This window comes from Malaclemys terrapin, chromosome 7 (genome assembly GCF_027887155.1).
Source record: "Malaclemys terrapin pileata isolate rMalTer1 chromosome 7, rMalTer1.hap1, whole genome shotgun sequence".
Lineage (NCBI taxonomy): Eukaryota > Metazoa > Chordata > Testudines > Emydidae > Malaclemys > Malaclemys terrapin.
The window spans coordinates 1,066,233-1,083,699 of record NC_071511.1 but is presented as its reverse complement, the minus strand read 5'-3'; the positions used below and the strand labels follow the sequence as shown (position 1 = coordinate 1,083,699).

The 17,467-nt window shown below is 65.9% G+C and overlaps 1 protein-coding gene across 2 annotated transcripts; it reads left to right on the top strand.

Moving 5' to 3' along the window:
* The first annotated feature begins 200 nt into the window (after positions 1 to 200).
* Positions 201 to 17,197, top strand: KLHDC8B (kelch domain containing 8B). 2 transcript variants are annotated; one of them, XM_054035994.1, is made up of 6 exons: positions 201 to 542; positions 4,167 to 4,995; positions 10,746 to 10,910; positions 11,805 to 12,029; positions 13,156 to 13,257; positions 16,278 to 17,197. In XM_054035994.1, the coding sequence occupies exons 2-6, from the start codon at positions 4,605 to 4,607 to the stop codon at positions 16,472 to 16,474; spliced, it is 1,080 nt and encodes a 359-aa protein (XP_053891969.1). In that variant the 5' UTR covers positions 201 to 542; positions 4,167 to 4,604; the 3' UTR covers positions 16,475 to 17,197. The 2 variants fall into 2 exon arrangements, with proteins under 2 accessions (XP_053891969.1, XP_053891968.1); XM_054035993.1 differs by lacking the exon at positions 201 to 542 and adding an exon at positions 709 to 914.
* Positions 17,198 to 17,467: the final 270 nt, after the last annotated feature.

Below are 17,467 nucleotides of genomic sequence, written 5' to 3'. Positions count from 1 at the left end.
CCTTGCAGGAGGAGGCTGGGGAACAGGCCTGGGGGTGGAGCAGGGGGCAGCGCCACAGTCCGGGTGCCAGAGGCCCCCCTCCCACTTCTAGGGAGCTTCTGCAGGCCCTGGCTCCCAGCCTCCCCAAATGCAGGAGTCACAAGCCAGGGAATTAACCCCTTCCTGTAACACAGGAACCAGGGGTCACCCAATGCAATTCTAGGCAGCAGGTTAAACAAACCCCAGGCCGTGCTTCTCCACGCAGCGCAGTCAGTCTGCGGAGGATGCCCGTTTCGTTGCCAGGGGACGGGAAGGCCAAAAGTGTAACTGGGGTCAGACCCGACCTAGCTCAGTTCCTGCAGGTTGGGTCCATCAATGGCTGTTAGCCAGGATGGGCCGGGAGGGGACCCTGTGCGCTGGGGGTCCCTAAGCCTCCGACGGCCAGCAGCTGGGAGTGGGCGACAGGGACTGGATCCCTGGTTCCCTGCTGCACCTGGCCTGCCAGAGCGAGGACACGGGCTGACGGACCATTGCTCTGACCCAGGGCTGAGCGCCGCAGCCAGGTGAGGGGGTCAGGGATTGCCGGGCTCCTGGGGCGGGGGGGGGGGGGGCTCCCCTGCCGCAGTTCCCGGGGTGCAGGACTAGGGGGTCGGTGTCTGTCCCGGTAGCCGGGGCGGTTCTCCCGCCTTTCCCAGCCCAGGGCCAGGCCCCGCCCTCACGAGACCCGGGTTAGCCGGGCTGGAGGCTGCCGTGGCCGGGGCGGGAGCAGCGGGATGGACCGCGCCCGGGGCGAGCGCTCGGCGGAGCCCGGCGCGGGCAGGGTTAAGGCGGGGGGTGTTTTCCTGCCGCGCCGCGCGGGGAAGCCGGAGCCGAGGCGAGCCGGAGCCGGCGCCGGCCGAGCCCCAGGAGAGCCGCGGCGGACCCGCGCCCCGGAGGTGAGCGCCGCCCTTCGCCGGGCCGGGGGGAGCCCGGGACCGCTTCGTGTGCCGCCGGGGCGGACCGCCAGATCCCAGCCCCGGGACCCCCGCTTCCCCCAGGACTCCCCCAGCTCCTCCCGGGCTGCCAGGACCCCCCCCCCCCGCTCCGCTCCCCCCCCGAACCCCGCGGGCTGCCAGGACCCCCCCCGCTCCGCTCCCCCCCAGAACCCCGCGGGCTGCCAGGACCCCCCCCCGCTCCGCTCCCCCCCAGAACCCCCCGGGCTGCCAGGACCCCCTTCTCCACTTCCCCCGGTACCCCTCCCGGCTGCCGAAACCCCCGCTCCCCCCAGAACCCCCCCAGTTTCCCCCGGGCTGCCAAGATCCCCTCCGCTCCGCTCCCCCCCCCCGAACCTCCCGGGCTGCCAGGAACCCCCCCCGTTCCGCTCCCTCCCAGCTCCCCCCGGGCTGCCAGGACCCCCTTCTCCACTTCCCCCGGTACCCCCCCGCTCCCTCCCGGCTGCCGGGACCCCCGCTCCCCCCAGAACCTCCCCCGGGCTGCCAGGACCCCCCCCCGCTCCGCTCCCCCCCAGAACCCCGCGGGCTGCCAGGACCCCCTTCTCCACTTCCCCCGGTACCCCCCCCCGCTCCCTCCCGGCTGCCGAGACCCCCGCTCCCCCCAGAACCCCCCCAGTTTCCCCTGGGCTGCCAAGACCCCCCCCGCTCCGCTCCCCCCCAGAACCCCGCGGGCTGCCAGGACCCCCTTCTCCACTTCCCCCGGTACCCCGCCCTCCCTCCCGGCTGCCGGGACCCCCGCTCCCCCCAGAACCCCCCCAGCTCCCCCGGGCTGCCAGGACCCCCCCGCTCCGCTCCCCCCCCGGACCTCCCGGGCTGCCAGGAACCCCCCCGTTCCGCTCCCTCCCAGCTCCCCCCGGGCTGCCAGGACCCCCTTCTCCACTTCCCCCGGTACCCCCCCCGCTCCCTCCCGGCTGCCGGGACCCCCGCTCTCCCCAGAACCCCCCCCAACTCCCCCGGGCTGCCAGGACCCCCCCGCTCCGCTCCCCCCCCCCCGAACCTCCCGGGCTGCCAGGAACCCCCCCGTTCCGCTCCCTCCCAGCTCCCCCCGGGCTGCCAGGACCCCCTTCTCCACTTCCCCCGGTACCCCCCCCCCCCGCTCCCTCCCGGCTGCCGGGATCCCCCCCTCTCGCGGACTCCGGGAAAGTTTGTGTCCGGCCCGCTGCCTGGGACCGCCGCTTAGCCGGTGCCGTGAGTGGGAGGGAGCCCGAGCGCCCCCCCCCCGGGGGGCGAACCGCTCCGCAGCGGGATCGGGGGGCCGGACGCGGGTACCGGGGACTCGGCCACAGGGCCACTCCAGGGTTTTGGCCGCCCCAAGCAGCCGAACCAAAAAAGCCGCGATCGCCATCTGCGGGGCACTTCGGGGGAAAGTCCTTGGCTCCGAGCGGCTCCCGGGGCCCCACGGCCGGGCGGGCTGGGGGAGCTGCGGCCCTGCGGGGCTGGGCTTCGGTTCAGACAGCCCCGTGGGGGGGGGGGCGGCGCCCCTGCCCCCCAGCTCCCCCCCCCAGCGCCCCCCCAGCCCGGCAGAGGGCAGCGCACGTGGGAAATGAGAAGATGCAGCGGGGAGCCCAGTCTGGGGGGGGGCACCGAGTAACTGGCTCAGAGGCTGCCTGAGGCCCCCCCCACAGTGCATGGTTAGCTGCCTGTCCCCCCCCCCCGCCCATCTCACACCTGTCAGCTGGGCCTGAGGCTGCTGGGGGGTCTCTGGCGCTAGCTCGGCCTGGGGGGTGTCTCTGGCCTGCTCTGCAGGGGGTCACAGCAGATCCCTGGCCCTAGCAGCTGTGCATCCGGAGAAGCAGGGGCCAGCTCCACCCAGGGCAGCCGGGTCCTGCAGCTGAAGTTGTTTTCCAGCCACCTGGGTGGGCTCCGCTGTCCGGCTGTGACCCGGCGCCCCCAGCAGCGCGGCTCTCAGGCTCCCGGCTGTGGCCGTGTCTCTGGCCGGCTGGCCCCAGGGCCTGGGCTGTGGGGTTTGCGTCCCAGTCGCCTGGGGGGTGAAATGAGCCTGGGCTCTGCGCTGATTTGGCTGCAGGGGCTGGCCCCTGCCGCTTTGCCTAGCAGGGTGCGTGCAGGCAGCCCTTGTGCTCAGCGCCCCGCGGCTCCTGGGGGAGAGGTGCTGTGTTACGTGGGAGCAGGCGCCCGCCCCAGCCTGGCACAGGTTTCAAGCTGCCGTTGCTGGACCAGGGGGAACTTTGGGGCAGCTGCTGGCTCCCCAGGTGTTTGAAACATCCAGCGTCTGAACAGAGCCCAGGCGCTTCCTGTCTTGGGTCCCTGTGTCCCTCTCCTGGGGCGGATCTCTATGTAGTGCCCTGTGCCGAGAGTTTACACCGCGCCGTCCCTGCCCAGTCTCTGCGGGGCTAACCCCTCGGGCAGGGCCGGCTCCAGGCACCAGCGTTCCAAGCAGGTGCTTGGGGCGGCAATCTGCAAGGGGCGGCAGTCCGTGGGTTTTATCTGCTCCAGGCAGCGCGCCGAATTGCCGCTGCGGACGGCGGGGTCAGTCCGTGTGCCGTTAGGGCGGCACGCGTGTTTCTGCGGCGGCCGCAGCTTCTATGTTCAGCTGCCCGCGGCGGCAATTCGGCGGCTTCGGGCTGAAGACAGAAGCTGCTCCCGTATTGCCGCCGCTGCCGAAACGCGCATGCCGCCCTAACGGCACACGGCCTGCCCCCGCCATCCGCGGCAACAATTCGGTGCGCTGCTTGGAGTGGCAAAAACAGTAGAGCCGGCCCTGCCCTCGGGGGCCATGTGGGGGCTGTGCATCGAACACACTTTGCACAGACTTTCCTGAGTCCCGTGAGAAATGCAGAGCTCTACGTAAACCTGACATGCTATTCCCTGCCTCAGTTTCCTCCCAATTCCAGGGCACACTCTGGGCTGGGTCAGGGTCCTCTGGAGACGCCCAGAGTCCTTCTGCTCCAGTGCCTGGCTTGTGCTCTGCCACCCAGTGCTTTCTCCCTAGGTCAACTTGCTTCCTCTGACTCTGCTCCTGCCCAGACTTCCAGGCTCTGGGGGCCCACAGGGGGTGGAGGCAGCTGGGACTCCCGGCCCTGGCTGGGCCTGGCAGGCAGCCGCTCAGAGAGCTGTTCGTGCAGTGTTGTGAGATCGCCTCTCTGCTTCCCGCTCTACGAGATGCGTTTCTGCTTCTCCTGCAGCAGCTGGGCCAGCGCCTGGCCCCCTCACATGTCTTTCTCCCCCTTCCGGCAGGAGCTGGTGGAGGGAAGAGGAGCTGCGGAAACTCCAGTCTGAGCGGGGCCGGACCAGAGGCACAAACCACGCACCAGGAGTGTCCGGCTGCCACGGCAGAGCCCTGCTCCAGACCCGCTGCACCTGCCTGGCTGGGCCAGCGGAACTGACCCACGAGCGGCTGAGTCTGGGGTGTGTCCTGTCTGTTCCTGCAAGGCGATGCTAGCGGCTCCAAGTAGGAATCGACCTCTCTCCACCCTGGGGATCCATCCCACCGGAGCCAGTGGCCGCCGGGCACTGCAGGCCTGGGCCCCCTCCCATAGGGCGTGAGGTGGAATTGCCCTCCCAGGAGCAGCGCTGCAGCTGCTGGCCGTGGGTGGAGCTGTTTGCCCCGAGGATGCCCAGCTGGGCGGGGGAGCCGAGGTGACGGGCGCTGCGATGGCTCCCCGCTGAGGTACCATGCCGGTTCCCGCTATGGCAGCCGCCACTGCCAGGTCTTTCTTCTGGGAGGTCTTCCCACCCATGCCCACCTGCCGAGTGTACTGCAGCCCTGCGTACCAGGACGGGCACCTCTTTGTGGTGGGGGGCTGCGGCCAGGCGGGGCTGCCCCTGGACATCGTGGAGATGCTGGATGTGCGTTCCCAGAAGTGGACGGTGCTCCCTCCGCTCCCCACGCCCCGGGCCGGGGCCGCTGCTGTGGCAGTGGGGAAGCAGGTCCTGGTGATGGGGGGCATGGATTCCAGACAGAGCCCCCTGGCCTCCGTCGAAGTCTTCAACACAGATGAGGGCAAGTGGGAGAAGGTGGCGGCCCTGGCCCAGCCATCCATGGGCATCTCTGCCATCGAGAGAGGTGAGCTGGGCAGAGGGGTGTGTTTCTCTTGATCATTAACAGGCAATTAAAAAAAACATGTCACTGCCTAATTGAATGAAAATGCCCCTTAACTGAGCATTCGCCGCTCCTGGGCACCCAGCCCCCTACCTTTCCCCCCGGAGCCTTGGGCATTTCTCTGCTCTCCCCTCCCACCGCTTCGGCCTCGTTCCCATCCCCGGCTGCAGGCCCGAAGGGGCAGGGGGCTGTGGCAGGCGGAGCTGCAGCTCTGAACCGTAGAGGGCAACTCAGCATGTGTCTGTGCCATTGCAGAGAGTCCCAGAGCCGAGCTGGGTCCCTGGGTGCATCGGTTCTGGGTGCTGGAAGCAGGGGTGTCCGTACCCGCTGCCCAGCCCTGTGCCCCATCCCCTGCGGCCGAACTCCCTGCCCTGCGCCCGCCTGCCACACAGACCTAGCAGGGGCTGGCGAGCAGCCCCAGGGCTGGGCAGAGGGGGCTGTGCTGTGCGGGGCATACTGGGGAGCCTGTCCCCAAAGGATGGGTGGCCAGGGAGGCCCCAGCCTGCTGCTAGAGCCCTGGGATGGGGCAGTGTCCGTGCCCACCCCCGGCCCAGTGGCCAGCTTAGCCTCCTGTGCCCCTCCCCCAGGAAGCACCGGGCGCGCCGCCTGCCTAGAGGCACAGATGTGCCCAGGGAAGGGAGCCGGCGTCAGGCCGTTCTGGTGCCAGTGGTGCTACCTGACCCTGCGTGCCGGGGTGCTGTGGGCATGTCAGGGCAGCTGCTGCTGCGTGGCTCCCTTCCCGCAGGCAGGGCCCTCTGCCCGCTGCAGCCCCCTCTGCCTTGTGCCCCTGGCGGCTGGGCAACAAGCACTGGGGTGCCAGAGCCGCCCCAAGGACACCGTGTGAGCTGAGCGGCCAAGCCCGTAGCCCAGTAAATGCTGCCAAAGGGCCCAGGCCCAAATCCTGGGCTTTCCTAGGACCTCGGGGTAAGGGTGGGAGCAGCACCCCTAGGGCGCCCTGGCCCATCCCCCTGCCTTCGGAGGCACCCCACAGTGCGTTCAGCAGGACTCTGCCCAAGCCCGCTGCCTGTCCGAGCTGGTCCCTGAGACCCAGTGTGAAGCCAGGCCTAGGGCCGCACCCTTTGGCACCAGGCGGGTTCCCTCTGGCTGGGCTTCTCCCGGAGCCCCATTGCTGCAGGCCCTGGACAGGACATGCCAGGAGTGGCCTCGGCAGGGCCCGAAAGAGGGAGAGCGCATGCTGCAGATGCGCCCCCCCCATCCTCTCTCCCTGCGGCGGCCCGTAGGGCTCATCCCGCGGGGGTGCAGCTGGCGCTCTCGCCGGCAGGGATTGTGGTTGCATGGAGCGGGCAGAATGGGGTTAGCTGGGTGTCACGGACTCACAGATCGTGCCACTCGCGGCCCCGTGTGGTCCGTGGGGGGTGCCTCTTTCAGTGCGACAGCCCTTCTCGGGGGTCCACTCTCTCCCGGGGTCAGGCCCCTCCACCTCCTGGAGCCGCACCTCTCTGAGCCTTAGCACGTCTGTCTCTGCCGTGGGCCCTCAGGGAGTCCCCTCGCTCTGGATCCCTGGGGCCTCCACCCCTCGAAGGCGACAATGCCCTCTCCCCCCCACCCCCCGTTCTCTAGACCGGAGTGACTCTCAGCCAGCGTAACACAGGAGGGTTTATTGAGCATTGAACACAGCACAGGAAACTCTCCGGGCCTCAGACCTGGACTCCCTCAGCACAGCACATTCCCCGTCTAATTCCTTGCTTCCCCCGCCTGCTTCCTCTCTCCAGCCCGAGCCCCCCTGCTTCCCAGCTGGGCATCTGATATCCCCGGCCCCAGGCCCCGCCTCTGTCCATTGTCTTCTCTCCAGGGAAACAGGGTCGCCTGGGCCTCCTCTCCCCTCTTCTGTCCTCAGTCCCCCTTGGGCTGGAACCGGCTGGGGTCACTGGGGTCCTCTCCCCACAGCCCATTGTCCTCCCACTGGCCACAACCCGCTGCAACTCCTGAGCTGGGTCTCCGGGTCGTCAGGTCACCAGTCGCTGGGGTGTCCCTCCTCCAGGCCATTGGCTGGGGTCCCATGTTCCCTCTCCGGTCCTGTGTCCCAACAAACTCCCTCTCTCCTCACCTCGTTAAACCAGCAACACCCACTGAGTCCCACTCCCTCTGCATGCAAACCATTGGAAAACCAAGAAAATCCCCCACTTTGTCACACGGGTGCAGGTGCGTTAAAGCTGCTGACTCGTTGGCGGGGGGTCAGGTCACAAGTGCAGTGAGTGCCGGGGGTCTTGGGCTTTCAGTGCAGCCCCATCTCCTGCACCCCCAGCCTCATGCAGCTGCTGCCCAGAGCTCTGTGTGGCCAGTACAACGCTGACACGAGCCAAGCCGGACTCCGTGCTGGGGGTCGGACCCACACCCAGCAGACCGGGGGGGGGGGGGGGGGGGGGCTGGTTTCCGTGTGGAGGTTGGCAGCATTAGCGCTGAGCTGAATCCTCCCCCCTGTGGGGATTGCAGCAGGCGATCCCCGTCCGGCACCAGCTGCCGCGCACAGCCCAGGTGGGGCTGGCTCCTGTGTGACAAACTGAGAAAGCCATGTTGGCAAACTGATGGGGCGCCCTCCCCTGGCAGGCAGGGCTGGTCCATGGGGCGCTAGGGGGTGCTGTGGGGCTCAGCAGGGGGCGCTCTCCCCTGGCAGGCAGGGCTGGTCCATGGGACGTTAGGGGGTGCTGTGGGGCTCAGCAGGGGGCGCTCTCCCCTGGCAGGCAGGGCTGGTCCATGGGACGTTAGGGGGCGCTGTGCTGCAGGGAGCAGGCCGGGGGCTCAGCAGGGGGCGCCCTCCCCTGGCAGGCGGGGCTGGCCCCAGTGGGGCACTAGGGGGTGCTGTGCTGCAGGGAGCAGGCCGGGGGCTCAGCAGGGGGCGCCCTCCCCTGGCAGACGGGGCTGGCCCCAGTGGGGCGCTAGGGGGTGCTGTGGGGCTCAGCAGGGGGCGCTTTCCCCTGGCAGGCAGGGCTGGTCCATGGGGCGCTAGGGGGTGCTGTGGGGCTCAGCAGGGGGCGCTCTCCCCTGGCAGGCAGGGCTGGTCCATGGGATGTTAGGGGGTGCTGTGGGGCTCAGCAGGGGGCGCTCTCCCCTGGCAGGCAGGGCTGGTCCATGGGATGTTAGGGGGTGCTGTGGGGCTCAGCAGGGGGCGCTCTCCCCTGGCAGGCGGGGCTGGCCCCAGTGGGGCACTAGGGGGTGCTGTGCTGCAGGGAGCAGGCCGGGGGCTCAGCAGGGGGCGCCCTCCCCTGGCAGACGGGGCTGGCCCCAGTGGGGCGCTAGGGGGTGCTGTGGGGCTCAGCAGGGGGCGCTCTCCCCTGGCAGGCAGGGCTGGGCCCAGCATGGTGCTAGAAATCTGTGCTGCTGGAGGTGATGTTTCTGGGTGAGGTGTGAAGCTTTCTGGTGAGATACAGAATTGAGGCAGGTTTCAGAGGGGTAGCCGTGTTAGTCTGTATCCGCAAAAACAATAAGGAGTCCTTGTGGCACCTTAGAGACTAACAAGTTTATTTGGGCATAAGCTTTTGTGGGCTACAGCCCACTTCATTGGATGCATGGAGTGACCACGGAAGCTTCTGCCCAAATAAATTTATTAGTCTCCAAGGTGCCACAAGGATCCTCGCTGTTTTAGAATTGAGGTAGTGCCCATTTCTCATCACCGTGCCCGCAGCCTGTAGGTGTCAGGGCAGTAACCCCTGAGACCTGGGATGATTTCATCCTGCCTCCCAGAATTCCCTGTACTGCTTCAGCTGGACGCAGGATTCTTTACTTCCTGTCCCGAGCAGTGAGAGGCGGTGCTGGAGCCGCTGAGAACACCTAGCGCTTATGGAGAAGTTGGTCCCATAATAGATTTTTGTCTCATTCACCTCAGCGCTTCTATAGCGCTTTTCACCCATCGATCTCGCAGCACGGTACGGGGGGGGCCCAGATCACTGTCCCCATTGGCAGATGGGAAACTGAGGCACGTGGCGGGGAAGGGGTGCCCAACAGTGGGGTGTGGCAGAGCTCAGAGCAGGACCCAGGTCTTGGGTGTCCCCATCAGTCAGGGGCTGCTCCACGGCAGCAGAGCTGGCTGGGTTTCCCTGTGGGGCACCACGGTCGGGTGCTGGGGGTTGAGGTGACCCCAGAAGCCAGGCTGCTGAGTGTTTCCACTCTGAGCTGGTGAGAGCTGCCCGGCATTTTCCTCCGGGCTCTGCTGCCAGGGCAGCGTGCAGACGGGCAGCCCCTCAATGTGACCTGGGGCACGGCCCTTCACCTGGCTGGGGTGGGCGTGAGGGTCTGCAGCAATGGGGCACCCTCCAAACCTAGGCTGAGCCCCTCCTGGGGGGGTGGCTTCTCCACAGCTGAGTCCTGAGCTGCTTGCCCGGGCACCCCAGGGACCGTGGGGGTGAGGAGGGGCTGTTGTCCTGGGGCCTCTGGGACAGGCTGCAGCTCCTGCTCCCCGGCCCTGCCAGCTGTGGGCTTCAGGCGCCCACATGACAGCCAGCAGCAGGGCTGGGGAAGCAGCCTTGGGGCAGCATGGCTGGGTTGCCATGGCGTCTCCAGGGAGACGGCGCCAGGGAGTATAATTAGCCGCGAAGGCCCCGTGGTCTGGGCTATTTTCAGTGTGTCCGGGGGAGGGGGTTGGCGCCAGGTGGGAAACAACCGGGCAGCAGGTGTCAGGGCCCAGCCCTCAGCGTGCGGTGTGCCATCCCCGCGGCTGGCAGCGGCTCCAGCAGGAGGCCGGTGTGACGAACTGGGCCTGTTCTCACTGTGGTCTGTGAATGCTGACAGGGGAGTGTGGCTGGGATAGTCTGCATTGGAGGATGGGAGACAGCCCGAGGGAACATACCTGAGTGTGTAACATGAGAACCCAGGAAGGGGTTGGAGGCCAGGTGACTCCTTAGCCCGGGAAACTGAACAAAGGCTGTGGGAGGGGTCGCTGAAGCCAGTGTGCTGGAAGCGGGCTGGAGAGATGGCTGGGAGGCAGAGATGGCTCTGGACCCCCCCCCCCAAAGGGGGGTGGGCTGGGATGCCCTGGACCCCAAGCTGGACCTAACTGAGGGGGGCCCTGTTGTCTGTGCCTGCAAGACCTGTCTTGGACTGTATTCCTGTCATCCAAATAAACCTTCTGCTTTACTGGCTGGCTGAGAGTCATGGTGAATCGCAGGAGGCCGGGGGTGCAGGGCCCTGAGTCCCCCAATACTTCGTGACAGCCGGGCACGGGAGGAGTGGCGGGAGACCTGGGGCACTCACCCCATCTGTGCTCTGGGAGAGGCCAGAGCCAGGGTCCGGGACATGGGGTGAGGAGAATTCAGGGGGAATGCAGCTCCCATCCCTCAGGCTGGCTCCCCCCTGTGTCAGCCCCGCCCCCTGCACCAGCTCCCCCTTCCCCCCCGGCACCGACCCTGTCCCCCTGCGCCTTCCCCCCTACTGACCCCTTCCCCCCCAGCACCGACCCTGTCCCCCTGCGCCGTCCCCCTACCGACCCCTTCCCCCCCCTGGCACCAACCCTGCCCCCCTGCGCCCCCCTACTGACCCCTTCCCCCCGGCACCGATCCTGTCCCCCTGCGCCGTCCCCCTACCGACCCCTTCCCCCCAGCACCGACCCTGTCCCCCTGCGCCTTCCCCCCTACTGACCCCGCCCTGTGCTGTCCCCCATCCCCCGCTGGCTCCCCCGCTCTCACCCCTACCCTGTCCCTGCTTTCCACCCTCCCTGCTCCGGGTCAGCTCCCCCCCTCATGTCCCCTCCTCTCTTGCAGATGGTTTGGTCTATGCTCTCGGGGGGATGGGCGCAGACACCTCTCCTCAGGCACTAGTGCGGGTCTATGAGCCAGCGACCGCCCACTGGCAGCTTCTGCCCTCCATGCCCACCCCCTGCTATGGGGCATCTGCCTTCCTGCAGGGCAACAAGATCTTCCTCCTGGGTAAGTGGCACCATCTGGCATGGGCACAGCGGGTGAGATGGAGAGTGCATGGTGCTGGGATGCATTTCCCCTGGGGAGCCCCCCTCAGCTTGTGCCCTGCCCCCCCAGCGCCCCCTGCTCGGAGCTCCCCACAGCCTGTGCCCTGCCCGCCCAGTAGCCCCTGCTGGGAGCCCCCCCCACACAGCTTGTGCTCTGCCCCCCCCCCAACAGCCCCTGATGGGAGCTCCCCCCACAGCACCCTCTGCTGGGAGCTCCCCACAGCCTGTGCCCTGTCCCGCAGTAGCCCCTGCTGGGAGCCCGCCCCACCCCCCCAGCTTGTGCTCTGCCCCGCCCCCACAGCACCCCCTGCTGGGAGCTTCCCCCACAGCTAGCACACTGCCCTGCTCCCCCAGCCAGCGCCCTGCTCTGCCCCACAGTGCCCCCTGCTCGGAGCCCCCCAGAGCCGGTGCCCTGCCCCACCCCAGTGCCCAGACTGAGACTGAAGCAGCTCCAGACTCCGAACTGTTGATTGGGGCAAAATCTCTCCTCCCCATCCCAGGGTTCGCTGGGCCCTGCCTGTGGGGCGTCTCTTCGTTCACAGACCCCGGGCCCCAGAAGCCAGCTTGGCTCTGGCTGCTCTGTTGCAGAAACACTAATACCCTTTAATAAGCATGCAAACGAGCCTGGAGAATCTCGGCACAGATTCCGGCTCTGGGTGCCCAGGACGTCCCGCAGACCTGCCCCGGTCTCCCCCCCATCCTCCCGGTACAATCCATAACCCATGCTTTGCAGAGCACCTGCAGCCTGGGGGTGACCCCCATCCCTTGGACTAGGAAGCGTGGGGACGGGGCGATGTGGGGGTGGGGTGAAGGCCCCGGCGGCCCAGGCCCCTCTCAGCATCTCCTCCCTCCGCAGGGGGGAGGCAGGGCAAACTGCCCGTCACAGCCTTCGAGGCCTTCGACCTGGAGACAAGGAGCTGGACGCGCTATCCCAGCGTCCCCAGCCGGCGGGCCTTTGCCGGCTGCGCCATGGCTGATGGCTGCTTCTTCAGCCTCGGGGGCCTGCAGCAACCGGGACCCCACAACTTCTACTCCCGGCCCCACTTTGTCAACACGGTGGAGATGTTCGACCCGGAGCAGGGTGAGCTGGCGTGAGGATCGCGTGCCTGGACCCAGCCAGCTGCGGTGGCCAGCTGGGGTGCAGAGAGAGGGGCCCCCCGCAGCGCACACAGATAGTGGGAGGGACCCTCCGATCCAGCCCCATGCTTAGCTTCCTTGTTCACACTCCTGTTCTGTAAGTCCCGTTCCCGGTGACTCTGCCTCTGGCCCAACTGCCGAGCCACTGGCTTGGGGCCGGGAGGGAGTAACGGTGGTGTAAATCCCCCGCCGTGCCCGGCTAGGCGCCTGTCAGTCTCTCGGCCTGGCTGCTCACTCCCCTGCTCTTGGGGACCTTGCACCAGCCAGAGGCCGTTCCGTGGCCACAGGATGCCCGAGTCCAGGGATGGCCTGGCAGCAGGGCCTGGAGTCACCTGGGGCAGGATGAAAGGCTTTACTGGGAGTGAGGCAAGTCCTGGCCTTTACCCACCTGCCCAGGCTCCCAGACGTGCTCTCGGCCCCCCTCTTGGACAGGAAGCCTCCCCCCATGGAGCCCCCAAGTCCCACTCTGCCGGAGCTCCCCTGGGAGCCTGCCGTGGGGGCTGGTGAGAACCCTGCCCGCAGCGCCAGCCGGCTGGCAGGAGCAGCCAGTGGGGACCCGGCAGAGAGGCCCAGGGGCCCGTACCCCAGGCAGGGCTAGACAGACAGGCCTGCGTGTAGCAGGACCTCCGGGCACGGTGCTGGTCACACCGCCACGAGCACGTGCAGTCCGTGGCGGGAGGGAACAATGCCGACGGCAGCTGGAGGCTGCTGATACGGCAGAGCGAGGGCCCGCAGCCGACCCCCTGGCACTGTGCCCAGGGCAGGCCTGTTTCCTGGGCGCTGGGAGGTGCCAGGGCGTGAGTGAAGCAGCCACACAAGTACGGCAGCAGTGGGGGGACAGGGGGGAGGGCCTGCCCCAGCTGTCTCATCCCCCGGGAAGGGGGCCGGGGGTCCCATTCCTGTGCGCAGAAGTACCCCGGCGAGTCTCCGGAGGCTGCCTGGCCCGGCTCCGTCCCTGCGTTCAGACCCAGCAGGGAGGTGCGCGGGTGAAGCTGCCCAGGGCTCAGCCCCCGGCGAGACTCTTCTACCCGCTGCAGCAGCACGAGCCTGACGCTGCCTCTTTCCCGCAGGGGCCTGGAGCAAGCAGGGCCGCGCCGTGCGCATGCGGGAGAAGAGAGCCGACTTCGTGGCTGGCTGCCTCGGTGGGCGAGTGGTGGCGGCCGGAGGCCTCGGTAACGTGGGGGGAGGACCGGGGGGGTCATGCTTGTGCTCGGGACTCGCTGGAGGGTGGAGCCAAGCAGCAGCCTCTTGGGGAGGGAGCTGTGCAGACAGACCTGCCCCTCCCAGGCCCACGTCGGGGCCCGTGCCGTCCAGCACACGCTGCTCTGTGTTAGGTTTCAGAGTAACAGCCGTGTTAGTCTGTATCCGCAAAAAGAAGAACAGGAGTACTTGTGGCACCTTAGAGACTAACAAATTTATTAGAGCATAAGCTTTCGTGGGCTACAGCCCACTTCTTCGGATGCATATAGAATGGAACATATATTGAGGAGATATATATACACACATACAGAGAGCATGAACAGGTGGGAGTTGTCTTACCAACTCTGAGAGGCCAATTAATTAAGAGAAAGTTTTTTTTCTCTTAATTAATTGGCCTCTCAGAGTTGGTAAGACAACTCCCACCTGTTTATGCTCTCTGTATGTGTGTATATATATATCTCCTCAATATATGTTCCACTCTATATGCATCCGAAGAAGTGGGCTGTAGTCCACGAAAGCTTATGCTCTAATAAATTTGTTAGCCTCTAAGGTGCCACAAGTACTCCTGCTCTGTGTTAGTGGACCTGAGCTCGCTGCTGTGGTGCCTTCACGCTAGGGTGCCGAGTTTGAGGGGTTTCGCTGGGGGTCTGAGAGCTCCCTGAATCCTGGGTCCCAGCATCTCCTCTGGCTCCAGGCCTTGTTCCCACCCAGCCCCTGCTCCATCAGTCTCTATTGGGGGCACTGGGATCATCTTGTCATCGTGCTGTCCTCAGGGGCCCCTCCCCATGCAGTCAGACCGGAGATGGCCCAGCTCCCCTCCTGAGGAGGGTGAGGAAGAGCAGGGACGGGGCCTGACTTTTGCTTCTGTATAAATGTTGGTGCCTTATTCGGTCTCACTAGCTGGCACCCGCTCCTGGTGTGGCATCCATTTGGTGTTCCCCTCACTTCTGTGCCCAGCCGTGGTGACCTGCCAGGAAGGCACATGCCCGCTGGATCCGAAGCTGCTGTAGGACTAAGGGAGCGCCACGCTTCCAGGGGCGGGCCAGGCCTGGGGAAGGTTAGACAGGGATGGAGACGGGGGGGAGCCCTGGAGGCAGCAGCGCCCCATGTGGGATGTGAGGCCAGCGCAGAAGTACGGCAGCGTGTCTCCCACGGCTGGGCTGGGCTGGTAGGGATGGTGCCTTGGCGCCACGGCACTGTCAGATGGGGATGCTGAGCTCCGGCTCACTGGGGGGGCTTTTACTTGGGTGGTGAGCACTCGGCAGCTCCCCCTTCACACCGGGGGCCCCCAGAGCGCCAAGGAGCTGGTGCGTTGCTCTTTGGGAGAGGAGGGACCGAATGAAAACGGGCAGCTGGGAGCTGAGCGGTGGGTGCCGGCTGAGGAACACGGGCTCTGCCTTCCCAGCAAAGTGCAATCACTGGCCGCTGCTGGCTGGAGCCATGGGGGCTGCTGCTAGTGTGAAGGCGCTGCCTGCAGCGGGCTCTGTCCCCGTTCTCCAGCAGGGAGTGCCGTGGTGTAGCGGGGGAATGCAGCCGGGTGGCTGGATGGGGCACTGTTCAGCTCCTCTCCGCAGGCCGGCGTCTGGAGGAGCACCTAGCTGGTCCCTGCCCCGCCCCTCTCGGCTCGGAGAACTGGAGCAGGGCTGGAGCGCGCTGGCTGCGGGGCAGAGGGTGCTCCCTGGCTCTCCTCGCAAGGGTCTGCTAACTTGGGGAAAGCAGACAGCTGAATTTCTGCACCGTGCTGCAGCAGACAGGGCAGAGCAGCTCTGTGTGGGCAGCCCAGGTGCCCTGCGGCGTCCTGTGGTGCCTGTCTCCCGCTCTGCGCTGTGCGGCACAGCCGGAGCCGTTCCTATTCACTGGGAACAATGAGCTCTGCAAATGGACAGAAAAATCAATTGGGTTCCATTCCTGGCTCTTTTGTGCCAAGTCAGTTACCTGCACAGTGCTGGGGGATGGGAGACGGGTGACAGATTGACAGGCAGCTCGCCAAGGCTGTTCCTCTCCCCATATGTTCACAGCTCAGCAACCTGCAAAGCAAGAGAGAGTGAAGGGGAATTGTGCTGCGCAGGATGTCGCACCCCTCGCACAGCTGTGCAAAGCAATAGCAGGAATGCAGCATCGGGGCAGAATTCACCTCAGGAAATACACAACCTTAACTCTGCCCCCTGTGCTCATATGCGGCACTCCCTGACAGACCTCCGTCCTCCCGCCATCTCAGTCTCACAATGCTGGTGGCCGGGAAGTTGGGGGCAAGGCCCTGTGATAGCGCGCATCCTCCGAGTCCTAAGGTGTTCATGGAGGGGATGACACGGGGCCCCATGGTACAGTGCGTTCGCTCGGCCTGTGGTGTTGGCTGAGGGGATGGCGCGGGCAGGGACCAGCTGTGGCATTCGATTTTAAGAACATGCAGCATGAACTGGTAGGGACCCGCAGGGCTCTGATCCCTGCCCTCGCACCCCAGGCCGCCCTGTCAGACAATCTCACGCAAATGTGTCCAGTTATCTCTTAAAACTAGTTACGTTGTTTGTTTGCCCCACGGCTCCTACTGGGTGGCTGTCCCAGAGCCGCCCCCTCGGATGGATACAGACTTCCAGTGTCCACCCTGACGTGTTCTTGGCCAGCTTGTCCCCTTGGTTCTTGGGCCAACTTTGTCCTTGAGCTTAAATAACTCTTCGTCCTCCCTGGTGGGTCTCTGGCACTCAGCTCCCCTCTCGGCCTTCTCTCTGCTGGGCCAACAAGCGGAGCTCTCCCAGTCTCCTCTCACTAGACGCTCCCCATTCTTCTGCACCAGATCCAGTTTAAATTCCTCTGTCCTGAACGTGGGTGCCCAGAGCTGCACCCAGCGTCCCAGCAGCACTCAGACTTTCCTGTCTCCACAGCCGAGGCTTGCCTTTGCCTTTTTCACAGCTCTGTCCCACTGACTGACCCACACCCAGGTCTCTCTCCTCCTCTCTTGCTGCCCATTGGTGGTTTAATGTCTCCTCTCTTGCAGGGAACCAGTCGTTTCCCCTGGGCTCGGTGGAAGGATTTAGCAAACCAAGGAAGAAGTGGGAGCTGCTGCCCTCCATGCCCACCGGTCGTTGCTCCTGCTCCAGCTACCAGGCCCCGAGCCTGCTGTTTGTGATCGGAGGGGTGGCGCAGGGCCCCAGCGGCGCGGTCGAGGCTCTGTGCCTGCGGGAAGGGGCCTGAAGGGAGCCCCTGGCAGAAGGATCCCACCAACAGAGGGCAAAGTGCCTGAAATGGAGATGGGGGCGCGTGGGCGCGGAGAGCAAACTCTTTGGAGCTGGTGTGTAGCTCGTAGTTACTGACCCAGTGACGTCGTCTTTTGCTCGTTAGGCTTTCAGAAGCTGAAATTAGTTTTCTAGCGTAGCTCAGAGATGGGAGCGGTCGGTCTGGTCTTGGGGGACGGGAGAGAAGCAGGACAGGGCAAGCCGCAGAGGAGTCTGGAAGGAGCTTCAATGCCGGGGTGCAGTGCGGCTCCCCAGAGCAGCTGAAGGGACTTGGTGATCCTGGAGCCCAAAGCTGGCTCTCGGGCGTCAGGTCCTGTCGCCAGCGCTGCACTTCGGGGGTGGGAGAACCCGCAGTGCAGCCACCTCCTTTCATGGAGCTCCAGTGTCCGTCCATCTGTCCCTCACAGTCTCTAGGGAGGGGGAGCTGGTTTGAGCTGCCTGTTGTCCAGTGTGGATGTCTGTGGTGTCTTTGTGCAGATGTGTCTTATGCTGCACAGTGAGGGGCACCAGTGACTGGCGGGAGGCCAGAGGAGAGGCCATGTGGCAGTGAGGCGTGGGCCGCTAGTGAATGCTGTATTGTTGTAGCCCTGGTCTGTGTCCCATGTCGCACATACAGTGCCCTGTAGCTCAGTGCCTAGGAGGTGCTGTAGCACCTCAAATAAATGAACCAAGTGGAATTTGACTCTTGGTGAAGCCGCGTCTGTCAAGGTCTCTCCTGCTGCTTGATCTGACCATGCCAGAGTTTGCAGGGCAAAGGGGGGGGCACAAGGGATGGTAAATGGGAGGCCCCCCCGGAAGCCAGTCAGCTTCAAACCCTCAGTGAGAGTGAAGGGGGCGAACTCTACTGCTCTGGAGAGGTGTGAGACCATTACTGAGAGGGGACCAGGCCCTGAGATTCCCTGGCAAGGAACAGGGGCCATCTGGCCTAAGCAGTACCAAGCACGTCCGTGTC

Bases quoted from the DNA above. Each gene is read 5' to 3' on its own strand.
- KLHDC8B (XM_054035994.1), top strand. From the start codon at position 4,605: ATGCCGGTTCCCGCTATGGCAGCCGCCACTGCCAGGTCTTTCTTCTGG. The intron at 12,030-13,155 runs GTGAGCTGGCGT...TCTTTCCCGCAG, and splicing joins GATGTTCGACCCGGAGCAGG to GGGCCTGGAGCAAGCAGGGC. The intron at 13,258-16,277 runs GTAACGTGGGGG...CCTCTCTTGCAG, and splicing joins GGTGGCGGCCGGAGGCCTCG to GGAACCAGTCGTTTCCCCTG.